At 36.5% G+C, this 13,511-nt stretch overlaps 1 protein-coding gene across 11 annotated transcripts in view; it reads left to right on the top strand.

The window, feature by feature from the left end:
• LOC139725492 (MAM and LDL-receptor class A domain-containing protein 2-like) overlaps positions 1–13,511 on the top strand; it is a 197,655-nt gene that overhangs the window by 17,739 nt on the left and 166,405 nt on the right. For 2 of the 11 annotated variants that reach the window (XM_071636577.1, XM_071636570.1), the window contains 2 exons: positions 1,208–1,440; positions 2,182–2,302. The exons of 8 other annotated variants lie outside the window; for them this stretch is intronic. In XM_071636577.1, the coding sequence (XP_071492678.1) occupies positions 1,208–1,440; positions 2,182–2,302 (354 nt within the window). Of the gene's footprint in view, positions 1–1,207; positions 1,441–2,181; positions 2,303–4,439; positions 4,458–5,716; positions 5,834–6,563; positions 6,582–6,994; positions 7,112–7,980; positions 7,999–13,511 lie in introns of all 11 variants that reach the window. One more of the 11 variants, XM_071636571.1, reaches the window with a different exon arrangement.

The following is a 13,511-nucleotide window of genomic DNA, read 5'->3' as shown; positions in this document are numbered from 1 at the left end:
CTGATGCATACTTCTACGTCAATTGTATAAAAAAAAACCACCCTACCATATACTGTATTTTATATATACATATATATATTTAAATATATATATGTGGGTATAATATACATATTTATTTTCTTTTGCAATAAAGCCTAAAACATAAGGAGATATCACCATTTTTCTTATTAAACCATAACTGCAAGAGGTTTAGTATGGATGTTTTTTAATTATAAATATTGTTCACATTTTGTAAATTTATGCTGGTTCGAATTTTTACATAGGTTTCTATCCCTAACTCAAATTTAAGAACTATTTTGAAGCACTAACGCTGGGTTTTTGTTTTATCTGCAAATGGTAAATTATGCCTTTAACATTTTCATCGTAATTCGATGATGCTTCCTTTTCTTTAAATGAGATTTGTCATTGCCGTAGATGAACTTCTCTATGTCCATTCAAATGTGTTATTATCATTTTTGTTATTATCATCTTACGAATAGTAAAATTTGAAGAGCTTGATCGCGAAACTACATTAGTAGTAAAGCTTCATTTTCAATTTATTTTTCTTTATCCTCGAGTACATACTCAAGACCCCCAAAACAACAACAATAATAACAACAACAGACTTTCCAATAATACAACACTGTTACTTATCATTTTCCTTATTTTTGCGAAGGTTAAAATACTCTGACAAGGATGGAAATGCAATGTAATTGTTAAAATGAAATGAAATGAATGAATCAAGAATGGTACCTGTTTCACGATCACAATTACCCTTGAAATTATGGAAAACACCTCTAGGATAAATCACTCCTTATTGACCATGGCAACAAAACGTTGCAAATTGGGGTAACCTTTTGTATATTACACAACATCAATAAATATTTACAACATTTCGTTCCCAGCATTCATGATCTCGTCAGTAATTCTATTCATTGTTTTAAAGTATTGAACCATGAGTGAAACAGAAAGGTAGTGACATAATTCTCTAAAGGAGAAGAATTTCAACTTCAAACCATGCTTGCTACAAAAGTTCTCTCCAAGATGGTGAGAAGATGTGTAGCAAGTAGCGTTTGATGTACAACAATGAAACAAAATTTATCATGTACAAGAAAATGCTGATTAGAATAGGGGGCATTGCTGTAAATTTACTGCGCCTTTCATTCTTAACCTTTATAACATTAACATGTATTTACAGCATGTGACCTGTTTACACATTTAATTGCAGATGGATATTATATGTATATAGAGACCTCTTCAGGTTATAACGGATATGTTGCACGCCTATGGAGCCCCGCCTACAATGGAAACGGCTACTCGTGCCTGACATTTTGGTCTCATATGTACGGTAGCACAATCAACACACTGAATGTCTACAAGTCTGAGTCAAGATCACCAAATGCGACGGACATCTTATACTCGTACAGTGGGGAAAGAGGAAACTATTGGAGTCAAACACAGGTGATTCAGTGGGACCTATTTCCATACATATTTCATTCTTGATCTACTATATGTTTGAAAAGGAAATTAGCCATAGAATTATGAGAGATAAACAAGAGAAAAAAATACCCTGGAAGAAACCATCTTTGTGGCACTCGCAAATAATCGCAAACACTGAGGATAAAAAAAAATGGAATTACACATTTTGGTTTTTGCTCGCAAATGTACACATCCAGACACACACACGTTCACGCACACATAATGATATATATATATATATATATATATATATATATATATATATATAATATTATATATATATATATATATATTTATAGATATAGATATACATGTAATATAATATAGGGCCTACATGTGTTATTCATGTACATATATATACTTCTTCTTTTTTTTACAGAAATGTATTCATTTTTAGGAGCCAATTACTGTGAAATCTCCAAAGTATTTAGACTCCTGTGTGCAAAACCAAGCAATTCATAATGGGTTTTGATTCAAAGGGTGCTGAATAAAGCAGACTCCAATGAGAAACGTTTGATCGGAGAAACATCGAAAAACCATCTCAGGTTAATGAATTTGGAAAGTAGAGAAACTGGACCAGTGAAAAGGGCTTAAAGTCAACAAGCTCACAGTGCATGTTAAAAATGCGGTGCAGTACATCAAGAAACGATTTTTGATCATACTAAATTACCTACTGTGTCGAAAAGCTTCAAACACGTCGTCATATATCATTTATTAATCCAGATTAGTATTTACAACTACTACCGGTCATTCTACATTACCATGGAAGGTGTACGTGGGAGTAGCTTCACAGGTGATATCGCCATAGACGACATTTCAATTTCCCCGGGATACTGCCAACAAGGTAAATGTACCAATTTTTTATGTGCTTACTGTCAAGGTTGGAACGACTATTCGAAGGTAGAATCATATAATGCATTTCAGATTGTACCTACACTTGAAATTCGAACTTCTAAAAACTAAATCTAATTCTAATACGATGCACATTCTGCTCGAGTCGTAATGACATTCATTTTCGTCAAAGAATTAGGAGTTTCTCCCCCGTTTAGCCTTAAGAAAAAGCAAAGGAGTCCCAGCGCTACATTTCCACGTTACTTTGAGTGACGTTAGTAGCTGCGAACAGTTAGGGCTGTCATAGCGGTGAGTTGGCTCAGTCGGTAGCGCGTCTGCCTCGACCCAAGCAACCTGGGTTCGATACCCGAATTTCACTGAGCAATGTTGTGTGTTATCATCTGTTCCTCGGATAGGACATAAAACGGAGGTCCCGTGTGCGAACGAGTCGCAACATGCACGTAAAAGATCCCGCTTCATTCATTCATCGCAAAGAGCAGGGTGTTTAACCCGGTGAAATTGTCCCGCCTCACATCCAACTGGACCCCATGGAAGACCAGCTTATAGCTGGATATGGGCTATCCAGCCATCTTCTCAAATGTGACCGTGCACCTCAAAACGAACATAAAGTCGCACACACTGATTTTGCGTGAGGACTGAAAATAAGTGAAATGGGTCAACCTAGCCGAACTTGACTTTTTCATATTTTCTGAAAGAACGGGTCTTCTTTTACATTATGCTAAAATTTGGTATCATAAAACGGGCAGGAAAGTGTGTTTTTTTAGCAGTTTATCTCGAACATTTTTGGTAGAATAGTGTGATTAGGTGTGTCTTTAGAATCCCTTTTTCATTTCTGAAAAACCTTGTCCACACTCTTCACTTTCAACTCTAATAACTTTTGAAAGGATAGTGCTACTGCTTTGAAAGTTGGCATTAATTATGGACAGAATGTGTTAATGAGGAATGCTTAATTTCATTTTAATCTGATGATCCCTTCATTGTTGTTACTCTGGTGGTTTACTTCCTGTTTTTTGTCCCATTCATCGCACAGCCAGCACGGTTTGGTAAAGATTAAGCGCTTGAATAGACACTGTACTTCAGAGCCTCTTTTCTCAGTTCACACTTTTCCTGAGTTTGTGCTTTCTTTCCAATATTTAGATAGGTTAGGAGAGTCCATTTGATTTGAGTTATACATCATTTTAAAGCTTAAAGTCTGCTCTTTCAGAATATGGTCTTAACTAAAAATTCATGTCTGGCGACTTTTTGTTTGTTTTGAGGTGCAAGGTCACAAATGGAAAATGAACAAACAAACAAAAAAACAAACAAACAAACGAACAAAGGGATAAAAGTTAAGAACAAAAAAGGTCATTCAAATTAACTCGGGACATTAGCCTTTTTAATCTATGCAGTCTATAGGCAAGGTTTATTGTAAAGTGTCAGAATGTGATTGTGCGTATGAAATCTTGAACTGAATTTTGCTTGGATTCGATAAAGAATGTTATTTCTGCACGCAGAAGATATGATAATCTTTGTATAGTAACATGCCTTTGAATAACAGTCTTCAAATATTGATCATTCTTCCTGTTTAATAGTATTCTTAATGAACATGAAACGTAATTTCTCTTCCATCCACACAGTCGGGCCATGGCATAAGGAAAACTGTTCGGTTCTAAACACCACGAATATTTCAAGTTATTATCGGAAATTGTTTGAATGAATTGCTTTTAACAGATTTGCATTATTCTACAATTCACTTTGACTTTTAAAGTGCAAAGTTCCGCACTTTCCTATTAAATGTACTGCGTGTCACTAATGTTAGGTTGTTCGCGACTGTGTACCTCTCCGTGTACGAGTGTGGCATTTTGAATGGGTTGTTGAATTCTAATCATGGAGATTTTTATTGCTTTTGTATTTTGTGATTATTGAGCTGTAAGCCGAATGTAGTAACCATTGACCGTCTTTATTTTTCTTAATTTGGTTAAGTGTTTCAACGCAGGCTTAAGACAACACGTACTTCTCGTTTGTAAACAATGTAATTTATCTATCATGAATATTTATAACCAAGACTTTAATTAGGCAATGTTTACAAAGTTTTAAAAAAGTACACACTATTTCTGAATTCCTGAACTTATTCTTCATTATCTTTGCAGGGGGATACACAACACAAGGTATGATGACTCACTGAATTTCGTAAGATGTATGGAGTTGATGATTTCACCCCCATTAAGAATTATTTCATGGATTCCTTATTTTTTTATGTGTGTGTGTGTGGGGGGGGGGGACGGTGAGTCACATCAATGTTATCCCAGCAAACTGTGCTGAATGATATGTTTCATGTCAGAAATTAATACATCATAATGATTATCTATACAATCATTTTTGAAGATTTTGAAGTACGATCTCTGTCATAAAGTACAAAATAATACCTTTTAAATGATGTATTGGTCACTGCATATAAAGGTATATTTGTGAAGTTATGGTCAAAAGGAGCACACATCTTCTTATTATTCTCTTTATTTTTCTTGACCTTTAATCGCAAATATATCCATTTGGCAAATATGGACTTATCGGTTTTTGCAAACAAACTCTTCGTATGTAATACATACACACACACACACACACACACACACATATATATATATAATATATATATATATATATATATATATATATATATATATATATACAACATGCGCTTTCCTCGCCAGGATAAAGCGTTTTAATGCCATATTAGGTTTATATCACATATATACACATATATGATAGGTATTATGCACCTTCAAACAATTACGAAGCTGCATGGTACCTGTCATATTATACTATTTCATGATGTACAATGTATGATAGGATGATAAGAGAAATGAAGATTAGGGGGAAAAAACATGCCTCTGAAACTAAAGCCCTATAAGTTTGTCATCATCTGGTTCATTATAAAGACTTAGGGACTGTTGATGGATTTTCCTCTTTCATTTACTCCTCCCCACCCCCCCCCCAAAAAAAAAGAAAGGTTATTAATGCCCGTAAGGATTTCAACGATTCTCTTCGTGTCCCCTGCAGACAACAGATATGGAATAACAGTAACCTTGCTTTCTGTAATCTGTTTCTGTAATCGAACTGAAGTAAAACTTGTAATAGATACACTCATGTTAATAAACATAATGTTCCTCACCTGGACGCCCATTTTCACGTTTATGTGCATTATCTTATGCCACATCATTTTGACATTTATAGGCCTATAGCTCTTGACCGTTTTGGTGTTCAGCTCACTACTGCATAATCATGTAAAGTCATAATTAAATCAAGTAGGAAACGATTCCTTTTTTTTTTCTAATATGTCCGGCAAAATTCTGTCCTGTTGTAAGGGACGAAAAATAGTTTTAGAAAATTTATAAAAACAACTTCAAAACAATGTGATTTTTGTTTGTAGGTTATCAATACTGTGGAAGCTGGGAGTTCCAATGTTACAATGGAAACTGTATACCAGATTATTGGCAATGTAATGGATACAGCGACTGTTCCGATGGCAGCGATGAATACAATTGCGGTAGGTGTACATTTCATATGCCACTGGCTATCCGCTGATATTGAGTTCTCTACTTTTGAAACTCCATTACACTTTAAAATCTTGAACATCAAAACAGCATCTTCAAAAAAAGTATCTATGTACTCTTTTGACTATAAATACTGATTTGAATTCTTTCTTCTAACTAGAATAAATAGAGCCTGAAAATAGTACTTTATTTTTCTTGCGGTTTTATTGAAAGTATGCATGATGTTCTTGATGAAAATGAATTGTGGTTGCAGTTTAATCCGCATTTTCGAACCCGTGCCTACGGAAACCTGCTACGTACTATACTTTACTTGCTACAAATATTTTATGTTATTTTTTCGAAATAGTTCAATTGAACTGACTTAAAAAGATTTCACTAATATTCATAATTCACTTCGACCTTTAATTCACTACTTCACACTTTGTTATGAAATGTTATAAGTGGCGCAGATTACTTGGTTGTTATCTAAAAGTAAAACTGCCAGGAGGATATTGTGTCATTTTGCAAGGTTTATCTAGAGATGCTTTTTTTTTTTTTTTTTTGATGCTTTCCGATCATTAAATTGTAAGTGCTGGTAAACATTGGCCGTCATTACTTTGTGCACATGTGCGCATGTCTTTTTTATCAACCATGACCATTGTCAGCAAAATGTTTTGTAAGTTCCAAAATCATGTACCAACTATATAATCTATTTTCCATAATCTCTCTTTATCATCTTTATAGGGGGATACACAACACAAGGTATGACGATTTCCGTAGCAACTATAGAGTTTACAATTCAACCTTATCTGAGGCTTAGAGGCTTGTCTTGTGCAATTTTGTTTGAAAGGGGCCGTGTCACATGGTTTTGAGATCCAATCACGTTGAGCTTTTCAATTTGTCTCCCTCTAAAACTTCGTTCTCGTGCTTTCATCGAATTACGTCGTTAAAAAAAAAAACGTATTCATGTTACAAATTGTTACATTATGATACCTTGGCTTGATGATGGGTGATATCATACTATTTCTTATTCCTCGGATATCTAATGATAAGAAGAAATAGATTATTAGAGATAAACAATTGTTGATACCTGACTACTTTTTTTTTAAAGAATGATAATAAGCAACTCTCGGTAGCCTTGAAAACAATGGTTCATGTAATATTCTTGTTTGTAGGCTATCACTACTGTGGAAGCTGGCAGTTTCAATGTAACAATGGATACTGTATACCAGATTATTGGCAATGTAATGGATACAGCGACTGTTCCGATGGCAGCGATGAATACAATTGCGGTAGGTGTGCAGTCCATATGTCCCTGCCTCTCCGCTGCATGAGTTCTATACTTCTACAACCCCATTAAACTTTAAAATCTTCAATATCCTACAGATGTGTCTTTATCTCATCTGTTTTAAGATGATTTTGCATGCCTTTGACTATCATTGAATTCTTTGTGTTAAATGCAGTCGTATTGTTCACGTTTTGCTGTTCATCATTAGCAGAAAAAGATAAGGGCTTATAATTTCAAACATCCGGCGCACCCATCTATCTTGAAAATAGTATCTATGTACTCTTTTGACTATAAATATTAATTTGTATTCTTTCTTGTAGTTAGAATAAATATAGGCTTAAAATAGTACATTATTTTTCGTGCGGTTTTATTGCAAGTATATAAGATGTTCTCGATGAACATAAAATGTTATTGCATTTGAATCCGCATTGTCGATTAATGGCCAACGCGAACCGTTAGGTAGTATACTTTCTACAAGAATTTGAAGTTATTTGCCAAAATAGTTCAAATAAATAAACTTCAGACGATTTCAGTAATTCATAATTCACTTTGACCTTTAATTCACTATTCCACACCTTGTTATGAAATGTCGTAAGTGGCGCAGATTGCTTGGTTCTTTTCCGAAAGTAAAACTGCCACTAGAATTTTGTGTCTTTTTGCAAGATTTATCTAGAGACGCTTTGTTGCTTTTTGTAAATGCTTTCTGATTATCAAATTGTAAGTAATAGTAATCATTAACCGTCATTACTTGTCTAAGTGTTGTGCACGTAGTGTTTTTTTCAACGATGACCATTATCAGCAAAATATTTGTAAGTTCCGAAACCATGTACCAACTATTTTGTTTTCCGTGATCCTTCTTTATTATCTTTACAGGGGGATACACAACACAAGGTATGACGATTTTCGGTAGCAACTATAGAATTTACAATTCAACCTTATCTGGGATTAGACGCATGTCTTCTGTAATTTTGCTTGAAAGGGGCTGTGTAACATGATGTTGAGATCCAATCACATTGAGCTTTTCAATTTGTCTTCCTCTAAAACTTCGTTCTCGTGCTTTCATTCAATCACATTGTTTCAAATAACGTATTCATGTTGCAAATTGTTACATTATGATGACTTGGTTGATGATGGGTGATATCATACTATTTCATATTCCTCGAATATCTAATCATAGAGAAAATAGGTTATTATAGATAAACAATCGTTGACAATGGGCTACTTTTTTATGAAGAATGATAATAAGCAACTTTGGGTAGCCGTGAAAACAAAGAGTTGTGTAATATTCTTGTTTGTAGGCTATCAATACTGTGGAAGCTGGCAGTTTCAATGTTACAATGGAAACTGCATACCATCATACTGGCAATGTAATGGATACAGCGACTGTTCCGATGGCAGCGATGAATACTATTGCGGTAGGTGTCGCATTTCACTCATGAAACTTTAAGTCTTGAAAATCCTACTGATGTTACTGTAAGTCTTCTGTTTTTAATTCTTTTTTTTAGGTATGCTTTTGTTTATTGTTGAATTCTTTGTGTTTGATGTGTTTGATATTCATGATTAGCAGATATCAATTATAGGGTTTATGATATTATATGACACGAAGGACGAAGATTATTGAACGAAGTCGTTTAATACTCCATCCTGCGTTTTTACCTACTCCCATTTCTTCCTGTACCTCTTAATCAGAACCCTGCAAAGAAGGTACTTGGTTTACTGCAAAGACTTTGAGGTGTCTTTTAGCATTTGCCTTTCTCATTTTCGAAAAAAAACACGTTGTTACTATCAACCTCTCTTGAGGATTTCAAGAGTTATCTTCACCGCCCAATGGACAATATAATGCCCTAATGGTAACATTGAAAGACACTGAATATGATTTGGACGCTGTATGCATTTGAATTTAATTCAGACTTACTTGATTATTATCAACTTAAATCATGTTGTTACACATTTGGTTCCTCCCTAGCAAGCCAAATCTCATAAAAATCGAACAACATTAAGTGGTCGTGAAACGAAGAACTTTAGTGATTCAAGTTGTGTTCTTATTTTTAGGGTATGGTTGAGTTGTAAGCTATAGTAACCTTTGATCGGCATTACTTGTCTTAGTGTGGTTTCAAATTTCAACGGAAGCTTATGACAACACCTGTTTTTCCTATCTTATTTGTATTCATATGTCCATTATGAATATGAGCCAATGGTTGTCCAACTTAAAAAAAAACCATGTACTAATTGTGTATTCCGTTGTTTATCACCTCCACAGGGGGATACTCAACACCAGGTATGAAGATTTTGTACCTAATCATATGGAATCCTTTATTGCAGCACTCTTTCAGAATAAGAGGGTTGCCTTCTATTACACACACACACACACACACACACACACACACACACACACACATATTTTTTTCCCCTTGGTTGAATCAAATTGTAAAGGCCGTGTCACACCAGCCTTGCGTGCGACTTGCAAAGAACAATTTTGACTACCCGGAGGTCCCCGTAGATGATCCGCACATGACAGTACCGAGCATGTATCTCAAAAGTAGTCGCCCAGAGGTGCGCACGCATATTTTTTTACCCGCAACCGTGTTTAGCCCCTGTTACACCTTTCCGGGCAAGCTACTCGGGCTTGTTACGTGTAGGGATTTTCTAGCATACCGGACATTCCGGAGGGCGAAAAAGGATTTGTGCGAGTAAGCGCATGCGTCTTACTTGCTGGATGCGTTATACTTGCGAGTATACTGTGTGACCTTTGTACCAGTCGCGTGGGGGCTGACAGCTCAGTGAAGGAATTCCTCTAATGGAATGGCTGAAATCTCACAGAATTTCATTATCTTGGCTGCATACGGGACTGCGAAGTACCTGCGTGGGAATTGCCTGGGAAGTACTGCCGCTAGGGGTCTCCTACTGGCGTTCTGCGTGGACCTCTACGGGCATTCCCGCGACTCACCCGGAAAAAGTTTTGGTCATGATCAAACTTAGCTGCGGTTAAATCGGACTTGCGTGAGCACCTCCGGGCAACTACGCGCTAGATACTGTCAGGTGCGGACCAACTGCGGAGAGCTCCGGGGAGTAAATTTGTTTTCCCGCAAGTCAAGCCGCAGAAGTCCCCCCGTACGGTATGACAAGGCATGAATGAAAATTGCAAACATTCTTGTTCGCCCGCTGAAAATCTTCTACGTGCTGGAAACTACCTCCTCGCCACAAGCCCGCGTAGCTTGCCCGGAATGGTGTGACACGGCCTTAAAAGATCCCTACACACTTTGTTAAGTAATCTGTTTCTATGTTGGTTAGAAGTCGTCACATTGTAAAGCTTTACATTACAATGTATACTGAATAGGTCTCATGCAGTGTCATAGCATATTCCATATTTTCGGATATTACGTGATAAGAGTAAACAAGGTTATTAGAAAATCGTCGGTGATTCCGGGGTACTATACCTTTTCACTCACAATTGATATCTGTCCATGCTTCTTGAATTATTGACCTGAATATAAGAACGACCCAAGTCCAATTTTGGCCAAATTAAACCATGGACACAAACCATGGAGTGCCAATTGTCGCATGGAATATTTCGTCGACAAAATGACCATTTCGTGGACGAAATGTTCATTTCGTTACAAAATGTTGCCGTTTCGTTACAAAATAATCATTTCATCGAAGAAATGACTGATTTCGTAACGAAATATTCCATACGACACTTGGCGCTCCATGGTTTTTGTCCATGGTTTAAACCACGGTTTTAATTGTACCACCTTCGTGAATTCGGGCAAAAGTGGACATGACTTACTAGACAGTGATGAGGAGTTAGGTTGGGAAAAACAAAGGAATTGGGTAGAATGGACAATGATGGAAGCAAAATAAGAGCAAAAGACTTTAGAGCAGTGGGGAAAGATACAAAAAAAGGTACAAAAAGGTACAAAAGATCAAAGTTCCTGCGATTTGAATAACACAAAATTATTGGGGAATCATGTGGAGAAATTCATGTTTTTAGTGCGCATGTTAATGCCTATGTATGATCTGAATTTAGGAGTAACTAGATGTGCAGCAATCACACTATTTTAGAAGATGGAGAAACTAGTGAACTGACAGCATTTTTACCTTACTTTTGAACAAATGACCAACAATATTCGGAGAACTAGTGCTTAGTAATACGTGTGTAATAATAAAGATATATTTCCTGCACTTCAGAGACACAGGGAAAATTGTGACATTTTGCTATTCAAACTTGACCAATGACCTTGAAACTTGACCTTAGAATAGGTATATGCAACCATGAGTTGATGGGGATAGCTTTATCCTCTTAGTTATGCATGTGCAAAGTTTCAGCTGGGTACCTCTTGCGGATCCTTAGTTACAACGTCCACATAATTATTGCTTATAAGAGACAGATGGAAGACATTTCCACACATTTAGTACATACGCATATGCACATTGTAGCTCCATGTATACACACAGACGTGCACGCAGACAGATACACACACATGATGGATTAGTATAGTGATGAAGGACATTATACTATGGTAGACAACTACATTTGTGTAGGCCATACGGACTAAAAGCTGAAAAAAGTAACAAAACTCTCTTATCTAATGCTTTTACCATACCATTAATATAGGAGCATATCCTGTATATGATTCAAAGAACGACCCAAGTCCATATGGTTAAAACAACGACCCAAGTCCATCACACAAAATGACCTCACCACAATTAATGCAAATGTTAATTGTGATAATATGTACTAATTTTTATATACAATGTTGCCTTCCCATCACAGTTAAATAGAATATTATTGGACAAATAAAAAAGATATGACTTCCCATGGACTTGGGTCGTTCTTATATTCAGATACTCATACATAATATATATATATATATATATATATATATATATATATATATATATGGAAACGATGATTGTCCCTCTCACGTCAAAAAACTATCCTTTAAGTTCCGGCAACGTTTTGTCATAGATGTACCATGGCTTATTGATGATTATGAAATTATAGTGTACATAAGGGCGGTGATTCGGGTCTGCCTCCTGATCCAAAGGACCTCGGATCGATTCCCTCACTGTGTGTAGGCATCCGTCTCCTCTAGCAAGAGGCAAAACACTCTCTCCCTCGGACAGAACATCAAATGGAGGTCCCGTGTATATGAGTTTTAAATAGCCACAACTCACGCACATAAAAGATCCTACTTCATTCATTCATAGCAAAGAGCTGGGTGCTAACCCGCTGAAGTGGTCCCCCTGCTTGCTCAGACAAGAAAACAGGAGAAAGATACCCACTCCATGTAGTTCGTACTAGCCGACTAGCAATAGCTAACAAACGACATCAACCAGGACCATACGCTTAAATGAATGAATCGTAAACATAAGGAATTAAAGTAACGGAAAGACAGTTTCTTAAACTTGAAAATGCCCCAACTGTACTCTCACAGGATCATCTCTAAGTGTGGATGCAGTTCGTTTGATCGGTGGAAGTAGCTACAACGAAGGCCGAGTGGAAGTTTTGGTCGATTATCAGTGGGGAACAGTATGCGATGATTCCTGGGACATATATGACGCCAATGTCATCTGCAGGATGCTCGGGTTTAGCGGCGCCACCTCTGCACTTCAATCGGCATATTTCGGCCAGGGGAGCGGGCCGATCTGGATGGACGATGTCCAGTGCTCTGGCAGCGAGAGTGACATCAACCAATGTCCGCACAATGGATTTGGCTCGCACAATTGCGGTCATAGCGAGGACGCTAGCGTCATTTGTTATGGTGAGTAAGGAACTCCACAATTCAGAATAAATCATACCTAGGGATATACATTACGAAAAATAGCAAAATAAAAGCATAAATAATATGTGTTACATCTACATCTCACTATGATATTCCTTATCAAGCCTCTGATTTTCCCAGAGGCTCTGATTGGAGTTATCTCCTATAATCTATGCATTCATGATGTTATCTGGATAACATGTTTCGTTATTGGAGGGAAAACAATGAAAAATTGATTGAGGACGTCACAGTTCAATGTGTGTGAGGCAGTATCATCGCAACATTTTCCCCTATAGAAATAGAACTATACTTCAAACTGCGACTTTGTCAAATATCACTAATATCCATATGCCATTCACTTAAATGAGAGTGACGCGTAGTGGCACACTCCCTTTGCTGCATTGAAACCATACCAAAGCCACATTCTTCCTGCTCTGATACTGCTTCATAAATTTTCCTCTCAAATTGATTTTTTTTTTTAACCTAGAAGTTCAAATGAGAGATAGGCTCTCGACATAACATGTTCCAATTGCCAAGCAAGTTATTGTTCGTAACATGGACATGTTAAGTCAGTTTTATTTACAAAACTGTCTTTGCATGAGCTGGTCTTTAGAAAACAACTGCACGGAGTCTTTCATC

Source organism: Diadema antillarum, unplaced genomic scaffold (genome assembly GCF_040938485.1).
Source record: "Diadema antillarum isolate AM-2024a unplaced genomic scaffold, OU_Dant_1.0 seq00000047_RagTag, whole genome shotgun sequence".
Classification (NCBI taxonomy): Eukaryota; Metazoa; Echinodermata; class Echinoidea; order Diadematoida; family Diadematidae; genus Diadema; species Diadema antillarum.
This window is presented reverse-complemented; position numbering and strand designations above follow the sequence as displayed.